This window comes from Lutra lutra, chromosome 7 (genome assembly GCF_902655055.1).
Source record: "Lutra lutra chromosome 7, mLutLut1.2, whole genome shotgun sequence".
Lineage (NCBI taxonomy): Eukaryota > Metazoa > Chordata > Mammalia > Carnivora > Mustelidae > Lutra > Lutra lutra.
The window spans coordinates 54133691-54160720 of NC_062284.1; the positions used below are offsets into that span (position 1 = coordinate 54133691).

Sequence of the window (27030 nt, forward strand, 5' to 3'; positions counted from 1 at the left end):
CTGTTCCCCAAGAACGAGGACTTTAGGATTGAAGGATGGCAGTAACTAAGAGTCAGTGGAGTTAAGTGGCATTTAGGGAAATACTCCAGGGAAGGGCCTGCCCCAGAGGCCATTGGAAGGCTCCACCTCCTGCTCTTGGCTTTTCTACCCTTACTCTGGTTTCATGAAATCAGAAATCGATGAATTTCATGAAATTGGAGATACCTCTATTTTTGTTGAGGTAGCCCAAATCAGTTTCAGGGGCTGGCCACCAAAAGTAATATAAGAATGGTCTTTAAAATTGCAAAGGCAGAAAAACATGGTGAAGAGGAAACTGACACTCAAGATAGACGAAGAGGTAGTAAGATAGAATCTAGCCGTTTAAGAGGTGTTCATCTAAGGATTTAAAGTGACCATTGCAAGAATTGTATTTGTGATCCTGGAACAACTTTTGGCATTTTTTTGAGGAACTCTTCTTTAAGTGCGGGCACTGCTTTGTAATAAGGTTTTGATGCACTAATGAACAGTCAGGTGATGTGCCGGGTTTTTGAGAATGGAAGTGCTTCCATCTGAGGGCTTGCTGAAGAGACTGGGGTCAGGATGAGAAGATGTCTCCGGTGTTTAAAGGACCTTGGACAGGAGGGGAGTGGGGTTTACAAGTTCTGCAAGTGAGGACAAGCACCAGTGGGAAGGTATCAATGGAAATGGATTTTGCCTGGGATTAGGGGAATTTTTTTATATTTATTTTTTTACATTTATAGTTGTCTGAAGGCCATGAGTTTTCCTTGTGGGCTAGAGAACAGTTTGCCATTTAAGAGTTTGAGTTGAGACTGGATGGTCATTCACAAAGGTTCTAGTGAAAGAGAGAATCCACAGTTGGGATGGAATGGATAATTTCAAAGTTTTCTTTAAATCTAAGATCCCCCCGCCATCATTTTCTCTATGAATTTTGACCAGTCCTAGACTAGAAAAATGCTAACCCACATCTTGACAGAATGCAATAGAAGTTAAAGCACTTCACAAATAATGATTTTATAACATTTTTCTTCCTTTATATGAAAAAACCACACCCATAGGCTGTAACTTATCATTGAGAGAAGACATTTTCACAGAGAGAAACAAAAATTTACTTTCTATTCTCTAAGCTGTTATTGACAGTGATTAAACATTTCACATCCAGGTGGTTCACTGAATTGAAAAAACTTTCTGTAATATTAACATAAGCATGCAAAACCCAGGGGACGCTGAATTCTACTATCTAAATTTCAAGGCTACATGAAACTAAATAGGCTTCTTGAGTTACTTTATGGAGGAAATCAGAATCCTACTCTTTTCCCAAACCTTTATAAAGGAAAAAGATGTTACCATGTTACCTGTTGTGAGACCTGAACAGGTAGCTCAGATGTTTTATTCCCCACTCCCCAAGACATCTCACATCAGCTCATCCTTTTTTATAGCTATGTAACCATTTGTGTATTTTAGATTATTATTCTTAATTAGAGGGTAAGAACTGGATTATTCTAGTTTGTCATTTATCACAGCAAGCAGCTGTTGACATTCATTAATCATGTCTTAAACAAGAATGGACAAGGAAAACCACTTAGTTTGAAATCCTGGCCTTAAAGACTCCATCAGACGTAGTCCAACATGACAATTTTTGTAATCTCTTTCATAATCTCTCACTCTTCTTGTAAAAACCTTAAAAAATGCAAGCATGTATATAATCATTAATTAGTCCTCTGTTTGTTATTACTTTTATAAAGAGCATTCAAAAGAATCCAGTCTTTTCTGCTTTGCAAATTGGGTTCTCAAGTCATGTTAAAGACCCCATCAACAACATAAGTAAAAAACATATTTTCTATCTATTTTGGAGTCTAGCTTAAAAGGAAAGAAACAATCATGAATGTAGGGTCTGTAGAATCTGTGACTGTAAAGCCATTTTAAAAATCATTTTAGAAATGTGAAAAATACAAAAAAGTACAAAGAAGGAAATAGCAATGATCCATATTCCCATCATACTTTGTATTCCATATTCTCTCTACTTTTGGAAAATGGACTTTTAAGAAATCACCTATGTTGGGGCACCTAGGTGGCTCAGTTGTTAAGTGTCTGCCTTTGGCTCAGGTCATGATCCCGGAGTCCTGGGATTGAGTTCCGCATCTGGTTCCCCACTCAGTGGCAAGTCTGCTTCTCCCTCTTCCTCTCCCTCTCTGTTCTCTCTCTCCCAAATAAATAAATAAATAATCTTTGAAAAAAAAATCATGTATGTTGATTGTCAAGATTCAAATAAGGCAAAAAATTACAAAGATGAGAATTTTTAAAAGATCATCTCAAATGCTACAGTTCCCATTAAGCTTAGATAACATAATTTCAGACATCTGTCCATCTATACCTATGTGTCTGTCTATCTGGGTGGATATTTAGATAGAAATACTTTTATAAAAATAAATAGAGATGCTATTTATAACAAAAATAATTTTTAAAATTTTTTAGGCAATTTGAAAAACTGAGCTGAAACCAAAGAATAGTCAAACTTCAAATAAATGTACCTTGTTTCAAGATACATTATTTTTTTTTTAATTTCTTTTCAGCATAACAGAATTCATTGTTTTTGCACCACACCCAGTGCTCCATGCAATATGTGCCCTCCTTAATACCCACCACCTGGCTCCCCCCACCTCCCACCCCCCCGCCCCTTCAAAACCCTCAGATTGTTTTTCAGAGTCCATAGTCTCTCATTGTTCACCTCCCCTTCCAATTTCCCTCAACTCCCTTCTCCTCCCCATCTCCCCATGTCCTCCATATTATTTCTTATGCTCCACAAATAAGTGAAACCATATGATAATTGACTCTCTCTGCTTGACTTATTTCACTCAGCATAATCTCTTCCAGTCCCATCCATGTTGCTACAAAAGTTGGGTATTCATCCTTTCTGATGGAGGCATAATACTCCATAGTGTATATGGACCACATCTTCCTTCTCCATTCGTCTGTTGAAGGGTATCTTGGTTCTTTCCACAGTTTGGCTACCGTGGCCATTGCTGCTATAAACATTGAGGTACAGATGGCCCTTCTTTTCACTACATCTGTATCTTTGGGGTAAATACCCAGTAGTGCAATTGCAGGATCATAGGGAAGCTCTATTTTTAATTTCGTGAGGAATCTCCACACTGTTCTCCAAAGTGGCTGCACCAACTTGCATCCCACTAACAGTGTAAGAGGGTTCCCCTTACTCCACATCCTCTCCAACACACGTTGTTTCCTGTCTGGCTAATTTTGGCCATTCTAACTGGTGTAAGGTGGTATCTCAATGTGGTTTTAATTTGAATCTCCCTGATGGCTAGTGATGATGAACATTTTTTCATGTGTCTGATAACCATTTGTATGTCTTCATTGGAGAAGTGTCTGTTCATATCGTCTGCCCATTTTTTGACATGATTATCTGTTTCATGTGTGTTGAGTTTGAGAAGTTCTTTATAGATCCTGGATATCAACCTTTTGTCTGTACTGTCATTTGAAATATCTTCTCCCATTCTGTGGGTTGCCTCTTTGTTTTGTTGACTGTTTCCTTTGCTGTGCAGAAGCTTTTGATCTTGATGAAGTCCCAAAAGTTCATTTTCGCTTTTGTTTCCTTTGCCTTTGGAGACATATCTTGAAAGAAGTTGCTGTGGCTGATATCAAAGAGGTTACTGCCTATGTTCTCCTCTAGGATTCTGATGGATTGCTGTCTCATGTTGAGGTCTTTTATCCATTTTGAGTTTATCTTCGTGTATGGTGTAAGAGAATGGTCGAGTTTCATTCTTCTACATATAGCTGTCCAATTTCCCCAGCACCATTTATTGAAGAGACTATCTTTTTCCCACTGTATATTTTTTCCTGCTTTGTCAAAGATTATTTGACATAGAGTTGAGGGTCCATATCTGGGCTCTCTACTCTGTTCCACTGGTCTATGTGTCTGTTTTTATGCCAGTACCATGCTGTCTTGGTGATCACAGCTTTTTAGTAAAGCTTGAAATCAGGTAACGTGATGCTGCGAGTTTTATTTTTGTTTTTCAACATTTCCTTAGCAATTTGGGGTCTCTTCTCATTCCATACAAATTTTGGGATTATTTGCTCCAAAACCCAAAAGACTCCACCCCCAAACTACTAGAACTCATACAGCAATTCAGTAATGTGGCAGGATACAAAGTCAATGTACAGAAATCAGTGGCTTTCTTATACACTAACAATGAAAATACAGGAAGGAAAATTAGAGAATCGATTCCATTTAGTATAGCACCAAGAACCATATGATACTTGGGAATAAACCTAAACAAAGAGGTAAAGGATATGAACTCGAGGAACTACAGAACACTCATGAAAGAAATTGGAGAAGACACAAAAAGATGGAAGACCATTCCATGCTCTTGGATGGGAAGAATAAACATTGTTAAAATGTCTATACTGCCTAGAGCAATCTATACTTTTAATGCCATTGTGATCAAAATTCCACCGGTATTTTTTTAATCATTTTTTAAATTTATTTTCAGCATAACAGTATTCATTGTTTTTGTACCACACCCAGTGCTCCATGCAATACATGCCCTCTCTAATACCCACCACCTGGTTCCCCCAACCTCCCACTCCCCACCTCTTCAAACCCTTCAGATTGTTTTTCAGAGTCCATAGTCTCTCATTGTTCCCCTCCCATTCCAATTTCCCCCAACTCCCTTACCCTAACTCCCCATGTTCTCCATGCTATTTGTTATGCTCCACAAATAAGTGAAACCATATGATAATTGACTCTCTCTGCTTGACTTATTTCACTCAGCATAATCTCTTCCAGTCCCGTCCATGTTGCTACAAAAGTTGGGTATTCATCCTTTCTGATGGAGGCATAATACTCCATAGTGTATATGGACCACATCTTCCTTATCCATTCATCCGTTGAAGGGCATCTTGGTTCTTTCCACAGTTTGGCTACCGTGGCCATTGCTGCTATAAACATTGAGGTACAGATGGCCCTTCTTTTCACTACATCTGTATCTTTGGGGTAAATACCCAGTAGTGCAATTGCAGGATCATAGGGAAGTTCTATTTTTAATTTCTTAAGGAATCTCCACGCTGTTCTCCAAAGAGGCTGCACCAACTTGCATCCCACCAACAGTGTAAGAGAGTTCTCCTTTCTCCACATCCCCTCCAACACATGTTGTTTCCTGTCTTGCTAATTTTGGCCATTCTAACTTGTGTAAGGTAGTATCTCAAGGTGGTTTTAATTTGAATCTCCCTGATGGCTAGTGATGATGAACATTTTTTCATGTGTCTGATAGCCATTTGAATGACTTCATTAGAGAAGTGTCTGTTCATATCTTCATCCACTGGTATTTTTCAAAGAGCTGGAGCAAGATACATTATTTCTTTAAAAATGTCTCTTTATGGCTAAAATATCATGAAAAGTATTAAAAAGCTGGAGTCACTGTCATTAATTGCGCTATTTTTATGAACTTTCTTCTTTAGATAGCGTCAATTGGCTTCCTTTTTTTGAAAGATTAACAGCTTTGAAACTTCTTCGCTGTTTCCTTTTCCCACTTCCTGAATATTATTAGATATTTTATTGCTTTTTTAAAAAAATTATTTTTATTAACATATAATACATTATTTGCCCCAGGGGTACAGGTCTGTGAATCGTCAGGCTTACACACTTCACAGCACTCACCATAGCTCATACCCTTCCCAAAACCCATGACCCAACCACCTCCTCCATACCTCCCTCCCCCCAGCAACCCTCAGTTTGTTTTGTGAGATTGAGTCTGTTATGGTTTGTCTCCCTCCCGATCCCATATTGTTTCATTTTTTTCTTTCCCTACTCCGCAAACCCCCCACCCTGCCTCTCAAATTCCTCATATCAGGGAGATCCTATGATAATTGTCTTTCTCTGATTGATTTATTTCCCTCAGCATAATACCCTCTAGTTCCATCCACATCATCGCAAATGGCAAGATTTCATTTCTTTTGATGGCTGCATAGTATTCCATTGTGTATATATGCCACATCTTCTTTATCCATTCATCTGTTGATGGACATCTAGGTTCTTTCCATAGTCTGGCTATTGTGGACATTGCTGCTATAAACATTTGGGTGCATGTGCCCCTTCAGATCACTACATTTGTATCTTGGGGGTAAATACCCAGTAGTGCGATTGCATTGTTCAGGTTATAGTGCCCCTTTCTGCTATGTAAATGTATTTTGTATTTTGCTATGTAAATGTCCTTTAGTGGTAGCCCTATGCTTAAATGAATTGAATGCATACAGCTCTGGGTGTGGTATCCTTGTGCTATACTTTCAGTGATTTTGAGAAACGATAACCCACTAACTTGGCACATTCATGATCTCTAATACTTAGGGTTTAAAACTCTGTAAACCACCATCATTCATCACTAAAAAAACTCTTGAGTGCCTTTTAGTGCTAGACATGGTCGAACTCTAAAAAACTGGTGTTAAATAACCTAGAATCCCTGCCCCTCCAGAAGTGAAAGCAGCCAAAATATATGAAATTCCTTGTGTGTTATTATTTCCTTATCCCCTGTGTCCATCCTAAGGTCTGGTATCTCACAGGCCCTCAATCCATACTTGTTTAATTATGGGGCCTTTATGTGCCAGACACCGTGGTAAGTGCTTTAAAAGTTATATCTCATTTTATCTCGACAACAAACCTATGAGGTAGGCATTTATTGTCTCTGCTTATAGTTGAGGAAACTGAGTCTCAGTAAAGAATATCCCAAAGTTATACAACAGGATTTCACAGTAAAGCTCATTCTTGTTTCATGACCCCCCGGCCTGGGTCATAAATTTATGTTGGGAGTGACGGAGGAAAGGGGCACGTGAACTATTGCTTATAATACTTGGGTGAGTAATACGATAGTGTATGTATAGTCTGAGGCTAAAGGGTTGCTGGGTGTGGCACTTCCACTCTGTGATTTTGCTGCTTTCTGACATCCAGCGAGCTCTTTCTCTTCTCTGAGCCTCAGTTTCTTATCTATAAAATGGGACTATCAGAGGGAGGATTAAGTGAAGAAACTCGGGTAAACATAATGCCTGCTGCAAGTGCTCAGGAAAGAGTAGACATTACTCGTGTTTTTGCAAGGTGCTCGGAATGCTCAAAGGAGGGAATTCTTTGTCCCCTGGATTTTCAGGACACTTGTGCTTGGGCTCTGCTAGACGCATAGGAATTCATCAGGAGAGAGGTAGATGGAGTCTTGGCCGAAAGAGGAACGTGAATCATAAGACCGAAGATCTCGCCTAGATGCACCGTATTTGCATTCCCCTCATTAACTCCCAAACCTTCCTTCCTTTGCTTGCTCATCTCCGGAGTGTCCGAACAGGAGGATCTGTGTTTAGAAAGGCTGACTTGCAAATGGACCATCGTATCTTACTAGACCATCTTCCCCGTGAGAAGGTGAATTAGTCAGTGTCTGTACGGCTCCAAGGAAACGTAAGGGGACAGGGCTGCTTTAGGACTATTGGTCCAGGAGGCCTGGGGCCATCCCAGGCCAGCTTAAGAGCCACCCGATGGTCTGAAGAAGGAGCCTGCAGTCTGTCTGACATTCTAGAACAGTGTTCCTCAAACTTTTTCTCATTGTCCCTCTCCTTTAGACTTTTCTCTAATTGCCTCCCCATCATGACTACAGATAAACTGTGTATCTGTTATGTACTCTATGTTTATCCCTACTTCATACACACACACACACATACACACACACACACACACAGTAGATTTTTAATCCTCTCCCAAGAACCATCTGGAATGAAGCCGGCTTCAGGGAGCCTTCTCAGGTGAGCCACTGTTCTGGAGCGTACCGACACTTGAAGGCTCTAACTATTGTGCTAACAGCCACTTCCACCATGGTTCCTTCCTACTGCCCTCACTTCTCCTCTGGTTCAGGTCTCTCTCTGCTTCCCCGCCTGCCCTTTCACAGTCTAGGTTCCATATAGCAGCCCGAGTAACCTCTGACAAATGTAATCAGCTCCTGCTTCTCCCTAGCTTCCCCTTGAGCTTAGAATCACATCTGGACTCTCAGTCATGGTCCCAAAGCCTACCTGAGCTGGCTCCCATCTGCTGCCCCCCCTCCTCCAGTCCCAGCCTATGTGTAGGGGAGTGTCTCCTGTGCATTGACCAAAGCCAATACACAGAAAGTCACAGGTGTCTGCAGGGAGTAGCTCTCGGGGTGTGCTGATCACCACTGAGAGGGCAGGGTGGGCACTGGCAGTGGTGGCTGCAACCCCGGGAAGGCTCAGAAGAGGGGAGTGTGGAAAAACTCCCCTGAAAAAGGACAATGATGGAGCTAAGTCATGAGAGAATCATGCAAAGGAGGGTGGGAGTCACTTCTATGCCTACAGTGGGGCGGGTAGCAGGTGTGGAGCCCCAGAGTGGGACAGGGGCCCGCATGTGAGCCACTGACAGGTCACTGTGGCGAGAGTCTGAAATGAAGCTGGGCGAAAAGGTGGAGGCCCAATCCCACAGAGCCTTTTAGGCCCAGCTGAGGGCTAAAATCTGCTTGAAGAGCAAGAGAGCCACTTAGCGGTTTTGACCATGTGACTGGGCGTCAGAGGTGATGAGATCAAGTTTTTGTTTTGAAACGATTGCTCTGGTGGCCGTGTGAACAGCAGGTGAACAAACACAGACCCATTTGGAGGGTGCCGAGCTGGTAAGACAGCTAACCCGTGCTGGTTTTAGCTAATGCTGAAAGGCCTGCCTCCTGGAAGCCCCTCAGTCATGGGCAAGCCCACGCGGCTGGTCGTCCCATCCTCTGCATTCGTTCAGGTGAGAGGTTATAGTTGTCTGAAGAAAGACGCAGGATCTTCCCGTCCCTTGACTCCCATCAGAAGTAAAAGGATCAACATCATGATTCTTTTTCTACAAAAGCCCCTTAGAATTCGCTTCCCCCAAATAATACAGACAACACAGAATGCACACGCACACACACACACCTTAATGTGCAATTGCTTCAGGTAAGCCTGGATTATTTTTTCTATACAGGCCGGGTGGCATCATGTTTTTGACATCTCAGATCCTGGAGCCTGCCAAAGTGAAGGTTGATTTAGGTAAGAAAGTGAACTAAGTCATTGCCATACCTTGTACTTTTGCTCACTGTCGAGACACACCCTGAGCCTGGGCTCCCATGCAGTCTCTCTATCCCCGCTATCCTAGTCCCAGCCTTGCTTTCCTTTCCATGTCTTTAGCCTCCCCACCACCCCCCAGGGCCACGAAAGCTTGCTTTTTGACCCTGCTGTATTACAGGGCACTTCAGGAGCTCTCAGTGCCCCCCGCCAATAAAGTAAACACTGTCACTCCTAGATTTCAGAACTGTGTCCTGTACCCCCTTATCTAATTCTTCCCACTTTAGCCAGCCCCCAAGAAAGAAGACCTTTGTTACTAAACCATCGAAAAGAATTGAGGAGGGGCACCTGGGTGGCTCAGTGGGTTAAGCCTCTGCCTTCGGCTCAGGTCATGATCTCAGGGTCCTGGGATCGAGCCCTTCATCCGGCTCTCTACTCAGCAGGGAGCCTGCTTCCTCCTCTCTCTCTGCCTGCCTCTCTGCCTACCTGTGATCTCTCTCTGTCAAATAAATAAATAAAATCTTTAAAAAAAAAAAAGAATTGAGGAATACCACTCCTCTTCCTGGAAATAGCTCACTGGGCCCCCTCTGTGCCAGGCATGACTTTTAACACGGTACATGCATATTTACTAACATTTATAATTAAATGAATTATTCATAAGCAGACTTTTATGGAACATCCATCATTTTCTAGTTAATTTCTCAAGCATAGGACACAACCTGGATCAAAGCTCCTTCTTTTAAGGTGGTTATGTTCTTCAGTGTTTGGAGAGAGACCAAGAAACCAGAAGAGATATATATATATATATCTAATGTGGCAGGTGACAAGTTCAGGCTAAGGCCTGGAGAGTGACATTTGCTGTGGGCACTATTTCATACTGAGTCACCAAGGAAGACTTTTCATGAGGCTTCATTTAAGCAGACACCTGAAGGTGGCCAGAGACTAAGTCATCAAGATTCTGAGAGTGGTTCAGGCAAAGGGAAAAAGCAAATATATATATTTATGTATTTGGCTGATGGTGGAATCTTAGAATCACATCTTTAATTTTTCTCTCGGGCATTATTCAAAGTTTCATAAATCCATTTTTCCCTTGTTTAGTATCTTGGAATATTTAAAAACCTTTCTTTCCTTCACCTTTCACATTCCCTACTGTCACTTTCATCTGATCTTTAATGGAAATTTTGCTATTCAGTTTAGGCATAAACTGACTTTCATATTTTTTATGTTTTTCTGTCCTTGATACATGTTTTAGTGATAAAAAGCCAATTTTGTTCCTGATAATGAATTTTTGTCTGCTTTAGTTGTTGTGTTTGCTGGAAAGTAAACTCAAGTCACCATTAAACCTTACTACTGACTACAAATAATAATGTGCTTGAATTTTCAGACAGAGGTACAGTCCGATTTAGAGCTTCTGATAATGGTACTTCGGCGTACTATTTACTCAATATCTTCCATCTTTAGGACATGTACTGTAGGGAATACAGAGATGGTGAGGATGATAATCCTTTTGTGTAGGTTCTTTTGATCCAGCAGGAAAAATACACCACAGAAAGTTAATTGGTGGTAGGAAGCAGGGTGTACAGAGATTCTATTGGGTGATATGGATCTGAAACACATAATGCTAATTACTGATAGAACCCCCAAGTATATATGTACTATGTATAGGTCTGTCAGCTCTCATTATTGCCTATATCTGAGGCGTGAGATATAGTCCCTACCCTCTGGCCCTCAAGACTTCGAGGCATGGAGCCCCAGCACATGTGAAAACAGATCATGGGCCCAATTAGGACAGAGTAGAATATCTGACAGACAAGGCTAAATAGATTTGAGATCCAGAGCAGGGCATGGAGACATCATAGACTGGTTTAGACTGGTAAGAGCCTGAGAAAGGCCTCGAGTTGAAGACGTTTGCCTTTGAGCATGGGCCAGGAAGGAGTGATTAAACTACCAAAGTTAGGTTCCAAATAAAGGGTTTGGATCAAAGGGAGAAAAGGCTTTGCCCCACTGTGCCCTGGGTCTCTCTCAAGCTAATCATGAATTTTCTTTTACAATAGAGGTGGAAATAATAAGCTCTGATTAATGCATTGCTTTTTCACCCATGCTAATTTTACATTCAGTGTTACTTGTTTTCAACACTTCACTTGCTTTTCTTCTAGTTCTTGTATTACTGATGAAAGTTGGGTTTTGTCTCCCTATTTATGAGTTTCTTATGCCATTTTCTTTGCCTGCTTCCACCCCTTTGTGTCCCATGGTGTCTTTTGGCTTCAGGAGTCTGGGTTCTGATCCCACGTTGTGCTTTGAATTCACTGTCTACCTAGAAAAGGAATTTGGAAAATAGTCTCCATTTCTCTGCAGGAGGGACTGTGGAATTGCCCCATAAATAGGGAGAATCAAAAAACTGTCTTATGGATGAGGACACAGAGGTACAGAGAGGTTGAGTGGCTTTTGAGAGATCACTGTTAGTGACTGGCAAAGCTGGGCTTGAGTCCAAGCCTTCTCACTCTCCATTCATTGTGTTTTCCTTGGTCTGTACTGCCTGGTGGGGAAGCCCTCTCCTGTGAAGACTGACCGGACCTGGACCAGTTACACCAGAGGGTGAGTGCTCCATCTTGTTTGACTTAAAGTAGAGAAATTAGTAAATGAATAGGCGTGTCTTCTGAATGAGACTCAGTGTCCTTGGTCAGTCCTTCCGAGGATTTTCAGAGTCTGGGCTCTGGGGACAAACCATCTGGGCTCAGATCCCAGCTTGGCCACTTACTAGTTGTGAGACCCCAGGCAAATTACTTTATCCTCTCTGTACCTCAGTTTCCTTATGGTAGAATGGGAATAATTGTAGTGCCTACCTCATAGATGTGTGTGTGCGCGCGCGCATACATGCGCGCGTACGTGCGCACATGAAAATGAATGTGTTGGAACAGGTAAAGCCTTGAGGAGAGCGCCCAGCATATAGTGAGTGATCACTAAATAATAGTAATTAACTGCACTATTTAAAGACAGACTACTTAGAAACACTCTTGCTACTCATGGGTCATGTGTTAGCTGCAGGCAAAGCATTAGGATTCTGTCAGTGCTAGAAGACCTCTGACCCTACCAATACTTCTATTTAAGTGAAGCTGCCATAACGTAAATTGACTCCACAGCTTATCATTCCCTTCGACAGGGTAACCCTGAAAGTGAAAATACTCCTGGGATGACTAACATATGTAGTCAAAAGCTCAATGATTTCTATCCGGTCATATTTCAAAAGTGAATTTTTTGAAGGACAGGGAAGAGAATGCATTACAAGTAAGAGGAAGGGAAGCACAAAGAAGCTTTTGGAAATGCCAAAGAGAAATGATCCACGTAGAGTAGTGTGGAGAAAAATGTCTAACATACATTTGGATTTTTAAATGGAATGGTTTTTTAAGAAGATTTATTTATTGGGGTCCCTGGGTTGCTCAGTGGTTAAGCATCTGCCTTTGGCTCAGGTCTTGATCCCAGGGTCCTGGGATCGAGCCCCATATTGGGCTTCCTGCTGGGCGGGAAGCCTGCTTCTCCTTCTCTCATTTCCCCGCTTGTGTTCCCTCTTTCAATGTTTCTGTCAAATAAATAAATTTTAAAAATCGTTTTAAACGATTTATTTATTTATTTATTTGGAGGGTGCAGAGGGAGAGGGAGAGAAAAAAATCTTAAGCAGGCTCCACACCCAGTGATGTGGGGCTCGATCTCAGGACCCTAAGATCATGGCCCGAGCTAAAATCAGGAGTTGGATGCTTAATCAACTGAGCCTCCTAAGCTCCCATAAATGCAGTGTTTTTTAAATGGAAAATGTGCCAGTGGCTTTGGTAGCACCCCAACCAGGTTTATTTCTCTCAAGCCTCCTTCAGCAAAGTCCACTGTGTCTCAGATAACTTCTTCAACCTTCATATAAACTGCTTGTTTAGATAAAATTACATGTATGCAATTCCTTCAGAAAGCAGAAGGCATTGTGGAATTTCATGGCATTGTAGCTTCAGCTCAATTTTGACAATAGTATATATTCCAAACAGGACTGAGCCTCTCCTTTGAGGCAGATGACATATATGGATGCGGCTTTCTTGATGCTTTCGGCATCCCTGAGAGGGGAGTGCTAAGTGTCTGTGGGGGAGAAGGTGAGATCAGTATTTTCAGGGTTTCTCTGCTTTGATGGTACTAAATTTGGACCTCAGTGGGGCCATAACTAGCTTTTGGTTTTTGGTTTCCCGACCAGCAGATATATAGCCAGTATTGTGTGAAATGGCCCAAGCTAGGCTTTTGAGGACTCACTTCTTCGTTTAAAAGCAAAACAAAGGGGAAGGGATATGGAAAGATAGGGGCTTCCTGCCTTCCTGAATTTCTTATAAAAGAGAAGTAATGAAAGGAGAAAACAGATGGTAAGAAAGACACTTAGGAGACAGAGGGTGTTTTCTTCCAGAATGTTAATTTCCCTCCCTAGAACTTCTGCAGGAATTACCTGTGATTGAGATCCTAGCTCTTTAAGAATAATTCCTTTCTCTGAAAAGAATCTAGTATTATTAATTAAAGCAAACATATAGTAGAAATAATTCCATCTGGAAGTTCTCCTCAGTGTCACAGTTTCCCCATTTAGCCCCATGGGCCAGCACTCTGCTTTTGAAACAAATCGTGATGCAATTGAATGATGACTCTTTGCCTTTGGAAACCGCAAAGTGTATAATGTGGAATATATCTGATATATATATATCTGATTGCCCAACTATTCTATAAGTCCAAATAAGGGAAAGTCAGTCCTACTCGCAGTCCCATCATTAGTAATATTCACACAATATGGGAGTTGGGAACGTGAAAAACTATATGATATTTGTTCATTTGATCCTGTGCTCCCAAGAAGCTAGTGGCTACTGTTGGCTTAGATATACTTGTCTGATCTCCTAAGTATCAGTAGACCAAATTCTGGGTATTGTGGAATTAAATCATCTAAGTAACCAAATCAAAAAATGTTAATGATTTTTGGAATCTACTGTTTTTTTTTTTAAATGAAAGTTTAATAATGTGGGATATTATGCAGAAGAACTTAAAAGAGCAAAGGGCCTTTTCCTTTCCAAGAAGAATAGGTACCAAAACGTATACAAAAAATAATACCACCTCAGGATGGAAGTGGTTCCCAGGCCAGTCCATTCAAACACCTGGCTAGGTTAAGGGCACCTGGTAATGAGAGTGAAGAGGTTGTAGGGAGACCTGATAGGTCTGTGGAACTGGATGGATAGTGATTTTCTCAGAATCTATTGAGCAATCGTCAACATGCACTTGGAAATGTCCAACTGTAGCCAGTCTTCCAAAGAAATCCATTCCACTGGAGCACTCTGATTTTTCCTTCTTTGGGATGAGAGACATAATTATTATCACTGAGTTTCTGCTCTTTCTTACCCTTTTCCATGTCACTTGCTTCTTCTTCACCCTGCGTGAATTTAATAACCCAGTAGTCACTTGTTTATACATTCCAGGGATACCACATTGATAGTAGCACCTTACTGGGGTGAATCTTAAGTTTTTTCCTCTTCACATGGGACTTCATCTACCTCTGAACCCCACCACTCCAGTTATTTCCTAGAGTGTAGCATCTGCTCAGAAATCTGACTTGTCCTACTACCCTCTAGCCTCAGCCTCCGTGCACCTTGTCCTGGCCTTTGCAGCTGGTGCCCCCCCTCCCCCGCCATTTAAATGACACCCTGCTGAGCCTAGCAGGCTTCTGTCATGCACCTTTTTGAGCTCTTAGGGCCCTGAAAGAGATGGGGTCTGGAGAAGAACAGCCTCTCTTCCAATCCTGGCCACGCCTTCTCATCTGGGTCCTGAAGCAAGGGTTGCTTGGTTTCATAATCTTACAAAGTCTTTTATGAACACGAAGAAATTTCCTACCTTCTTTCCTCTCTCTGGGTCAGATGTTATCCCTTTTGCTCCATTGTTCCCATCTCTCTCTCTCCTCTTGTCCCCTACCCCCAGATTCCCTCCTCTCTCTAGATTTTCATAACTAACTAAGTCCCCTTCCTTCTTATTGGCTCTCCAATCCTTGAAGCTACCTCCTGTATGTTTACTCATATAATAAGCTTCTTGTCCATCAGTTTTACAAAGAGGTAGACTGGCTATTCCAGGCTGGGATCAGGTGGGTCACTCTGCTGTACAATAGCTTTCGATTACTGTTACTTCAGCTGCTCCATCATTTTTCTGTGGGTTACGTGATGTTGCTCTTTTCTCAGAAAAGCTCTGGCAAGCTCCTCCTCACACTTACTTAATTATTTATATTTATTATATGACTTGCCACCTCCATCCTATTTTCTTCCTCTTCATGGTCACGTTCTTTAATTCTCCATCCTTTATATTTTCTCCAGCCTTATGAAAATCATTTGCTGGCTTTCTTCTAGCTGTTCTGCCCATCCTTCTTCCAGGTCACGCAGATTACCAGTGGCCTTTGCATCAAGTTCATCATGGAACCTTGAGTTTGTATGAGGGTTAACCACTTAGTAGTAAATCCTCATGTTCTACCTCTTTGTACTTCTTTGTAATGATGTCAGATTTTCACTAAGAACTATAAAATCTGTGAATTTAGATGTAGAATACAAGTCTCCCATTTGAATCATTGTGTGTGTGGGTTTTTTTTTTTAAAGATTTAATTTATTTATTTGAGAGAGAGAGAGAAAGCTTGAGTTGGAGGAGGGGCAGAGGGAGAAAAAAACAAGCAGACTCCCACCAAGTAGGAAGCCTGATGTGGGGCTTGATCCCAACACCCTGGGATCATGACCTGAGCTGAAGGCAGACACTTAACCGATGGAACCACCCAGGAGCCCCTGAATGATTGTGTTTTACACACTAATGCATCATAATGGCATCTAGTGATATTAACACACACTTGTATGAACAACCACATTTCTAATTCCACTTGTGAACTCAGTATTCATTGTGTACCTTTTACTGAAATGTTTTAGGATTGAATAGTAACTAGCTATGGATATGGCTATATTTGTAATATTTTGGGTCTGGCAAAGTAATTGAGACTGAAGAGAAGTAATGGGGAAATGTTGTATCCTGTCTCCCAACACCAAGATTTAAGAAAACCCCATGGATCATTTTTCCTCCATGAATAATTAAATTCTAAGAACCATTGGTTGAACTAAAATTGCATGCCTTGAAATTATTTATGTTATGAAATGTTATTTACTCAAATATTTAACATTTCAAAACATTCGTTTTAGAAGAGTGATTTGAATGCTATGGATTTTTTTGGCTCAAATAGGCCCCCAACACAACCAAACAATGTTTCTTTTGATGATGTGAGGGCCTTTAAGAAGGATTTTTTTGGTGGGGCATCCAAGGTGGCTCAGTCAGTTAAGTGTCCAACTCTTGATTTTGCCTCAGGTCATGATCTCAGGGTCGTGAGATTGAGCCCTCTGTTGGGCTCTGTACTGGGTGTGAAGCCTGCTTATGATTCTTTCTCTCCCTCCCCCCTCTTCCCCTGCCCTCCACCTCCCTCTCTTAAAAGAAAAAAAAAAAAGGATTTTCTTGGTGAATCCCAATCTCTTAATCACTCAGATTCCTCCCATATATCATGCAGTTCAAATTCACTTTAGAGAACATTGTTACTTAATCTGATGACAGGTGAACCTGATAGTGTGTTCCCTAGTGGCCTCACCTGACTCACAGATTTACTTTGCTATTTGAGAGACAGAAATTTGTGCCAATTCCAACTTTTCATAAAAGGCTATAAAAAGTTATGGAAACCCAGAGCTTAGTTTCCTTCTCATTCTGCATTCTACCATCACAGATCCATTTGCTGTATTTAGTATTTACTTTTTTATTTCAAGCCATCCTTGAAACTTGCCACAGGCAATGTAAAATTTTCCTGATGTCAGAACTGTGCTGAGTCCTTTAGTTCCCAGAGGTTCCCTTGTGTGCTTCCAAGAGGGAGAGACCTACCATTCTTTACTTCAGGAATCAAAACAACAGCCATTTGCCTTCGAATTCATTTTCAATTTTTTACTGTGCATATTTTCCTTCTGTCTACCTAGCAGTTTTAGCAATCTCAAATTCTGAAGTGTTTTTTTAAATTGTTTTATGCTTTCCAAAGGAATTTTTTTTATATGTTTTGAATCCTAGGAACATAAGAGAGTTCTAGAAGCAACATGATGCTGCTATAACATTATACAGGGCAACCATCTGTAACTAAAACTTTGTCTTTTCCGTTGGTCTCATAAATGCATATACTTACCCTTCACCTTTATTCTTTCCAAGCCTGCCATATGGCTAGCTGCAATTTTTTATTTCTGATACAGTAATAACCTTTTTTATGTTTTTGCCTTTTAGTTGAGATCAATTAATAGATTTTTGAGAATGAGCTTGTGAAGTCATCAGAAATGCTTTTAAAATCTTATGTAAATGATATGAAAGACTGTTAAACATCCTCTGTGTGACATATCAAGTTGTAGAAATTGTGGATGTGATATTATTGCATAAAGTAGTGAAACTGCAAGTGGCAATCTTATGGGGGATTCTCAGGGCAGCTCAGTTTATTAAAGGAAATTGTGTATTGAGCCCAAGGTTTCCTTTGCTTTGGGTCTGACTGCAGCCACTATGGTTTAAAGGGTCTGTGTCTTAAAAGCTGCTGAAATTAGGGATAAAATAATTATGCTCTGTGGCTGAGACTTTCTTTTAAATTCAGATGTCAAAAAATACAGACTAGTTAGATGTTGTTTAGAATTACTCTTTATAGCTTCCAGCCTTCCTCCCAAGGTGGGACTAGTTTAAATGTCTGAGCAAACAGGGTTCAAAGGGTCCATACCACAGCCTAGCTCCTGATCACAGCAGGAACTGCCTCAAAGTCAGGGTGGGGGAATGGAGAGGATTGACACTTTTTATTACATCTCCTGAGGTAGAAACTTACTGACATTCAATCATAATTCTTACTTAATTTGAGGCAAATTTAATGCTAATGTCCAATTTTAACTTTTCTTCTCTCTTCTGGGATATTTGTGGCACAAGTCTTTCTTTAGGTCCTAACAGAAATACTAAGCCAAGAGCACTAGTGTTCTTTCAGGACAAAGAAGAATTCTTAGCGGGAATTTTCCAAGAATTTTATCTTCTTTTTCTTTGCTGCCAAATGGATAATTTAAATTCTGGCTAAAGGGCACCCAGATCATGATATTACTTGCTTAACAACCATAATCTGTTAACCATTTTTTTCTGAAGGGAAGATATATAATCCTTATGTCGAGATGTTAGAGATCTCTTGAGGGTCTCCCATAACGGATTCATGATCTCTCTCTAAAGTTTTAGGAAATGCAGTGTTTTGTAGCTTTGACATGCAGACTTTTAAGACAGATTTGGATTCAAATACAGTTCTGTGACTTGATAGCTTTGTGATTTTGGACAAGCTACTTAACCTCTTTGAGCTTATACGGTTCTCACAGGTAAAATGGGAAAATTACTAGTGCCCATCTCAGCCTAGGGCCTAGCACTGATTAAGAACTAATTAAGATGTCGGCCAACATCCACTTCCTCCTCCTGTTCCCATTCTTCCTCTTCCTCCTTCTCAATCAGGTATGAATCCACCAATTTTATTAGCACACCTCTGTCTTTAACTTTTATGGGTTTTGACAGTCCCCAAATTGTTTACCTTCCTGCCTTGTCATTGGTCAACTAAGGAAAAGGAGTGTGCCAGACAACAGTGGTGATCCCAGCTAGCTGTGCTGGAATAGACATGAACACTGGATTGAAACACAGGGCTGAGCTACCCTACCCTTTTCTTGGGAGAGCCTTGTTCAAGCATCACTGTATTTGGAGTTACTAGTACTGTGCAAAAAACATCTCAAGATGACTAACTTTTATGGCAGATTTTATGAACTGACCTCAGTTAAGATGAGTAAGGCCTTCTTTGGTCCCCATGGTAAATATGAGTTTGTGAATATCTAACACCAATGTGGTCTCCCCCAACAAGAACAGCCAAGCAAAGAGGAAGCAGTACAGAACCATTGCCTAAAAATTATAGTCCCATGTAGGATCCTGAATATTTAATCAGACATAGAAATCTTCTAAAAATCGTATTTAAGTGAGGGACCTTTACCAAGGTATGACTTTGAACCCACTCGCTTTACTATATTGCATGTAAATTTCTATCCAACTATAATTGTTGCTATGGTATTTTTTTTCTTTAGTTTTCTTCTTTAAATAGTGACTCAGCTATAGTGAGGTAGTAGAAAGAGCACTGAACTGAGAGTCAGAAACCTGGGTTTGAGTCCTACTTATACTGCTCCGTAGTTATGGGATCAGGGGCAAGTCACTTTAAACTTTCCAGTTTCCTTTAGCCTCCCTGTGTGTGCTCTGACAATGACAGCATCTGTCACATCTGCTTCACAGAGTGATTGTAGGGCTCAGATAGAAATGCTGTTAATTAACATGTAGTGTATTATTAGTTATTATTAGTGTATTATTAGTTTCAGAGATAGAGCTCAGTGATTTATTAGTCCACACAACTTGTCTTATGAAAGTTTTGTACAAATGTCACATTATTATGATGTATGAAAATATTTGGGCCATTTTATAAAAATGAAAACACCCAATATGAGACAGTGGGTTTTCTTTCAACATCAGGGCTGCAAGGGAAATGAGAGAGATGGCAGAGTAGCTTTATTTCTGAGTCCCTGAGTTCCTCCCTTCCTCCTTGAGGGCTATGCTCTGTGGCAGACATTGACTGTTGATTGACTGACTTGATTGAGACTCTCCTTTTTTCATTGCATATTTTAGTCACCTTTGTCGAAGATTTCGAAGATTTCTGGGCTTTCTATTTCTGGGCTTTCTATTCTGTTCCCTTGATCTATGTGTCTATTTTTGTGCCAGTACCATGCTGTTTTGATTACTACAGCTTTGTAATATAACTTGAAGACTGAAATTGTGATGGATCTTTTTTGTTGGTGGTGTTGTTTTTTTTTCTTTTTCAAGATTGCTCTGTCTATTTGGGGTCTTTTATGGTACCATACAAACTTTAGGATTGTTTGTTCTACTTCTGTGAAAAATGCTGTTGGTATTTTGATAGGCATTGCATTAAATGTGTAGAATGCTTTGGAGAGTAGAGACATTTTAACAATATTTGTTCTTCCAGCCCTTGAGCATGGAATGTCTTTCCATTTCTTTGCGTCCTCTTCAGTTTCTTTCGTCAGTGTTTTATAGTTTTCAGAGTACACGTCTTTTATGTTTTTGGTTAAGTTTATTCCTAGGTATCTTACTATTTTTTATGTAATTGTAAATGGAATTGTTTCCTTAATTTCTTTTTCAGCTGCTTCATTATTGGTGTGTAGAAACACAACACATTTCTGTACATTGATTTTGTATCCTGTGACTTTACTGGATTTGTTGATCAGGTCTAGCAGTTTTTTGGAGGAGTCCTTTGGGTTTTCTCTATCTAGTATCATACCATCTGCAGATAATGAAAGTTTTGCTTCTTCCTTACCAATTTGGATGCCTTTTATTTCTTTCTGTTACCTGATAGCTGTGGTTAGGACTTGCAGTGCTATGTTAAAGAAAAGTGGGGAGAGTGGCCATCCTTGCCTTATTCTTGACCTTAGAGGGAAATCTCTCAGTTTTTTTCCCAATTGAGGATGTTAACCATGCGATTTTCATATGTGACCTTTATTATGTTGAGGTATGTTACTGCTATACCTATTTCAATGAGAGTTTTTATCGTGAATGGACATTGTACTTTGTCAAATGCTTTTCCGGCATCAGTTGAAATGATAATGTTGTTCTTGTCTTTTCTTTATTGAAGTGATGTATCATGTTGATTGATTTGTGAATATGGAACCCCCCTGGCAACCCAGGAATAAATCCCACTTGATCATGGCAAATGATTTTTTATGTGTTTTTTAATTTGGTTTACTTGTGTTTTGTTGAGGATTTTTGCATTTGTGTTCATCAGGGATATGGGCCTATTGTTCTCTTTTTTATTGATGTCTTTATCTGATTTTGGTACCAGGGTAATGCTGGCTTTATAGAATTTGGAATTTTTCCTTCCTCTTCTATTTTCTGAAGTAGTTTGAGAAGAATAGGTATTAATTCTTCTTTAAATGTTTGGTAGGATTTACCTGTGAAGCCTTCTGGTCCTGGACTTTCATTGGGAGTTTTTGGGTTACTCATTCAATTTCCTTGCTGGTAATCAGTCTGTTCAAAATTTTCTATTTCTTCCTGCTTCAGTTTTGATAGGTTATATGTTTCTAGGAATTTATCCATTTCTTCTAAGTTGTCCAGTTTGTCATTTGTATTTCTGTGTTGTTATTTTTCCTCTTTCATTTCATTTATGATTTTGTTAGCATCCCTTCTCTCTCTCTCTCTCTTTTGTTGAGTCTAGCTGGAGGTTTATCAGTTTTGTTGATGTTTTTAAAGAATCAGCTCCTGGCTTCATTGATCTTTTCTGTTGTTTTTTAGTTTCTATATCACTTATTTCTGCTCTAATCTTTATTACTTCCTTCCTTTTGCTGGTTTGGATTTTATTTGTTGTTTTTCTAGCTCCTTTAAGTGTAAGGTTAAGTTGTTTATTTGCGATTTTTCTTGGTTCTCAGGGTAGGCCTGGCTGGCTATAAACATCCCTTTTAGAACCACTTTTGCTTCATCCCAAAGATTTTGGGCTTGTGTTTTGATTTTTCATTTCTCTCCATGTAATTTTTGACTTCTTCTTTGATTTCTTGGTTGACCTATTCATTGAGCAGCATGTTATTTAACCTCCATGTATTTGTGCTCTTTGCAGATTTTTTTTTCTTTGTGGTCGATTTCTAATTTCATAGTGTCTTGGTCAGAAAAGATACATGGTATGACTTTGATCTTTTTGATTTTGTTGAGAATTGTTTTGTGGCTTAATATGTGATCTATTCTGGAGAATGTGTATGTGGCTGATCTTTAAACAAGAGGTCAAGAGCCCTCAAAGCACACTGCCTGAGTCCTTATATCTCTATAAAATGGGGCAGACATGGTCCATTGAATAAAAAAGCCTATTTTAATCCCTTATTCATTCTAATTGAGAAGTTATTGTTCAAAAGCAGCTTCCTTAATTTGGAAATACAAATTAGTATATGCAGTGATCCTCATGTAAAGTTCTCAGAAAAACAAACTCTACAGAATGGGTTTGTATATTTAAAAAGATACTCCTAATTTTAAAAAAGGGATCTATCTTTGTTTTACAAAGAATGTACCAATCCCACTTTTGTGAGATACTGTGCAGTCAAACATTGGCCATTGGACCTTGAACGTTCAGTGAGTAAGAATTTCATATGTTCCAATTCTTTTTTAAATCATGGGGAAGGGGTTTATCTCCTCAGTACACTCATCTATCTCCCACAGATGATGACATAAACCAGATAGTGACATGAGCCAGAGATGTTTTGAAGATCTCAATATCTTATATCCTCATGAAGATCACACAGACAGCTGATATTTGTTTATCTTTATGTCTGAAGCTTTGAAGAGGTACAGGAGAGGTGAAGAAAGGATTCTCTTGGTGTTTGGGAGAATCTTCAACACTCACACCTTATAGCATAATTAGGTATCCAAGTGGGTTGGTTTATGGTTTATGGTTTACAAACACAAAAAGAAGCCCTTTTTCTTTTCTTTTTCTTTTTCTTTCTTTCTTTTTTTTTTTTTTTTTTTTTGACAGACAGAGATCACAAGCAGGCAGAGAGGCAGGCAGAGAGAGAGAGAGGAGGAAGCAGGCTCCTGCTAAGCATAGATCCCAATTCGGGGCTCCATCCCAGGACCCTGGGATCACGAAGAAGCCGTTTTTCTTATCCTTTGAGAATAATCTCTGGCTATGGATAGAAATTTATTGACCAAAGATAATTCTATTTGGCTTCTATATTATTTTCGTAGGGATTTGCCAGTATGTTATAATAATCCCTAGCTCAGAGTATTGGTGGTGTCATAGTCAAATCAGAGTTTCAAAGCTAGAGATTTTGCTTTTGCAGTATAGACTAATTTAGTACTTTCTTGTGACATTGTAAGAATGCAGAGAAAATCATAAAATTATAGAATTTTATGAGGAAAACAAAAATCACTGAGGTAATATGTACTCTTTCAATTTCACTGCTCTCTATCTCATAATCATCTTCTCCCTTTTATTTAGCCCCAGTCTTTAAGGATAAAACAACCTCCTTCTTGTCAAGGATTACTCTTCCTATGTGTCCTCCATGGGAAAAAAACAAAAACAAAAACAAAGTAAAAGTAGCAAGAAAGACAATACTCAATACCTGCATGGGCTATTCTTATTTTCTTCTCTTATCCATCAGCCTCTCTCTTTTGCTCTTTGCAATATAATTTGGTTTCTTCTTACTCTGCTAAAATCACTATCTAAAACCCTGCCTGTAATTTCCCCTTCTAATTTGTTTCTTTTTCAACCTCTAGACAGAATTTGATGTTTACCAGAGCTCCACATTCTTGACTCTCTGTCTGATCTCTTTCTACTCAGTTCTATTCTGACATTATGGCTAAGCTTATCTCCCTTAAATTTAGTACTGAAAAAACAACTCTGAGCAAAACCCATCCATGGCTTCCTATTTGTTTATGAAGTTAGCATTAATTACCCACCAGTCTGTATTCAAATGTTTTTACAATGTGCTATCACTCTTGACTTATCTCTCCTAACATTTGTCTAAAAAAAAAAAAAAAAGACAAAGAGAGTACTTCTTCCCTTTGTACATGTTATCAAATTTCTTGGTCTCCTGTGATGTCTCTCCTCCCAGAATTCTCTTTTTAAAATCACATCTGTCAAAATCGTATCCTTTAGTATGGAGCTATTCCAAATGTTTTCTTCTTTTTGAAGGATTTTCTGATTTGACAAACATCATGTGTCTTTCCTTTCTTTAACCTCCTCCAATCTATTCTTTGATGTCTTGTTGAATGAGTCTCTTTCTGCTTTGCATTGCAATAAGTTAAGTATTGCTTCTATTCCACTTTTACAGTGTGTAGATTCTTTGGGGAAAAAATACCTTGGAAGGAAAAGAGCTAGAAAGCTATTGCAGACCTACCTTTATTTTTGTATCTTCTATTTGAACATCAGCAATACTGCATTCCATCCAAGAATGGGAGGGAAGGAGAGAGGCAGACACTAACTTTTCCAAAATCACATACAAGTGGCAGAATTCAAAGCTACCTAGGCCTGGATAAGCAATGGGAGGAAGTCACAACTGGTACCCAGAGAATGTAGCTATACCTGAAGGAAGACTGCCCAAAAGGAGCCGTAGTCTTCATTAGAGGACATACCTACTACAAAACCATACCTAGGAGGGAGGTAGCCAGGGAATAAATATGAACCTTCTTCCATTCTGCTCTCCCATCTGCTGCTAATAATTCCCAATGTCTAAACCCAGTAGAAGGCAGAGCGCCAAGGAGCTTGTTCAATGAGCCTCCTGGTGTTTAGAGAGGTATGTAGAGGGGAGAACCTGAATCTGAATGGACAGTTTCTAATTTAATAATGGAACTTACAGATAACCTGTCTTATCAGTATTGAGCTCAGATGGAGTCACGCAGCATTACTCTGCCAATCGCTAAGCAAATAAAGCTTTGACTTGGTCTTTTAGGGCCAGAATCAATTAGGAAATGGACAGTAAGCAGACAGCATGACTGCTGCTAATTCTTGGATCTTATTTTAGGCATTGGTGAAATATGCCATGAGCACTGACTAGCATCTACTAAAAAGGCAATAATATTCTATCATGATGAGGTACAACAGATATTTCCATTTGGGGTGGAGTGAAATCATGTACTTGCTTATTAGAAAAAGAGTCAGGGAAGAAATCACTGCAGCATTGTTGTCTTGGAGAGACAGCCTGGAGTTTGCCAGAGGAAAGACTCCCTTTCCAGAGGAAAGACGAAGACTCCCTAAGAAACAAAGTGGTTTTACACTGAGCATAACCAGAGAAGGTTACTTTGCAGGCCAAATTAAGATGTATAATTTAGTGTGCGGAGCCTGCAGAGCTGCTGTATTTTAGTCAAAGCAGAATGAGGCAATGCTGCTTGAAATAGTCCTATGAACTCAGCATGGATTATAGTACTGGTGTATTTAACCCCACTCCATGTTGCTTTCCTTATTATTTTGCCTTTTTTCTCCCAAGACTTACAGTGTTTTTCTTCTGGTTTCTCAGATGGAAACTATGTGTTATGATTCAACACTGGACTCTGACTTGCTCATGGCTTGTTGCAGAGAAGTGTTTGCCCTGCTCAGACGCCTGCCTTTGACATGGTGCCCACTGGAGTGCTGAGGTTGAAGTTCCTTTACTCAGGGCATATGCTTTTCTTCAAGGAGGAGGAGTTTTGTAGTTGTTTGTCTAGCTAGTAGGTGTCACCAAGTAATATTTTGAGATAATGAATTAGAAACTTAGAGACTAAATTTCTCATTTCACAAAGGAAAGAAGAAAACACATGAGGGGCATTTATCCAGACACTGGCAGGGATGCTAGGCTGATAGCTGAATCCTGAGAGTCTTTTCTTTGGTTGAGAGAGATTGGGAAAAAGTGTGAATAGTTCTTCTATCCTCCAGAGACAGCTCTGTAACTATTCATTGATGATAGTGGAGGATGTACATAAAAAGTTTGATGTCAAACTATGGAAGAGAAACTATAATGTTGAACTATGGAAGAGAATGGGGTATTTGAAAAAGATTTGTTCATGTTCTTTGTCTTAAGTTATTTGGACTTTGGATGTTCAGAATTATAGCAAAGCTAATTCTGAAACTCATCCTGAGGCCAGAAAATATGAAATAATTTTTTTCTTCCATACATTTCCTCTAAAATGCCCTCTGGGTGCTAAATTCAGGCAAAGTAGATTATCTTTGTGCCACTGATAAGTCAGTACCTGTGCTCTTATTCATTCAGAGGAGAAAACTTGTTATTTTCAAGCAACTCCACTTTAAAACAATTCACTTTTCAATCCCTATATTTCATTGCAGATAATGCCTTTTGTTTGAACTTTTTGTTAAATGATAAGGCCTAGAGAGAGAGACACTAGGAATATCTTCCCTACTTGCTTACATGATCATTAGAAACTCAGAAATTATGAACACATGACATGAAGAAACCATTTCACACCTGGATTTGGACCTCCCAAATGTGGAAGAAGAGTATTTTATCTTGAAAGCAAGGTAAAACTCTGCAATATTTTTTTAAATTTTAGAATTCCAAGAATGGGATATTTTTCTTTTATAATTAGTAGGGACTTATTTTTGCCATGTATCCTGCCACAAACTACATGGCCAGTGTTGAGATCTACAACTCCAAGGTCATTCCTTTTATCTTCTACAATCTTTCACTCAATCCCTAGTTGAAAGGTCTTCAACATCATACAATACCATGGTTATCACTTTTGCTATTTTTATACATTCTTCTGCAAAAGAAAGTGTATCAATAGAGAGAAAATGCAACAGGTATTTAAGAAAAGATGATGGATGAGGCTAGAGCTAAGAATTTTAAGATATAACTGGGTGTGTGACTCCTGTTATTGTCACGGGAGGAAGAAAGACTTGCTTATATTACGGAAGCCCTCTGATTTAATCTAACACTAGTTTCTGAGGCATGGGTTCTGGTCTCATTTGGGCAGTGCTGACTGAAGGATGTGAGGGCTAGGGTTTACAGACCTATACTAAAAGCACACTAAGAAGTTAGACCACTGAATCCTAATGTCTTTAGCTACAAAATATGGAGAATTATTTTATAGATTTTTTTTTCATTTATTTGACAGACAGACCACAAGTAGGCAGAGAGGCAGGCAGAGAGAGAGAGGAGGAGGAGGCAGGCTCCCTGCTGAGCAGAGAGCCCGATGTGGGACTCGATCCCAGGACCCTGAGATCATGACCTGAGCCGAAGGCAGAGGATTCAACCACTGAGCCACCCAGGCGCCCTGGAGAATTATTTTAATATACGTTCTTTTTCAGTCTCGTTTAAAGCCTCTTTTCCCTCC

General features: G+C 39.8%; 2 protein-coding genes across 4 annotated transcripts in view; both read left to right on the plus strand.

The window, feature by feature from the left end:
- Positions 1 to 27030, plus strand: part of LOC125104767 (formin-1-like) — a 426092-nt gene that overhangs the window by 8099 nt on the left and 390963 nt on the right. For 2 of the 3 annotated variants that reach the window (XM_047737599.1, XM_047737600.1), the window contains exons 2-3: positions 2473 to 2524; positions 8996 to 9060. In XM_047737599.1, the coding sequence (XP_047593555.1) occupies positions 2523 to 2524; positions 8996 to 9060 (67 nt within the window). In that variant the 5' untranslated portion in view covers positions 2473 to 2522. The remainder of the gene's footprint in view (positions 1 to 2472; positions 2525 to 8995; positions 9061 to 27030) is intronic. The other variant, XM_047737598.1, reaches the window with a different exon arrangement.
- The window catches only part of LOC125104770 (formin-1-like), a 41029-nt gene that overhangs the window by 8068 nt on the left and 5931 nt on the right, over positions 1 to 27030 (plus strand).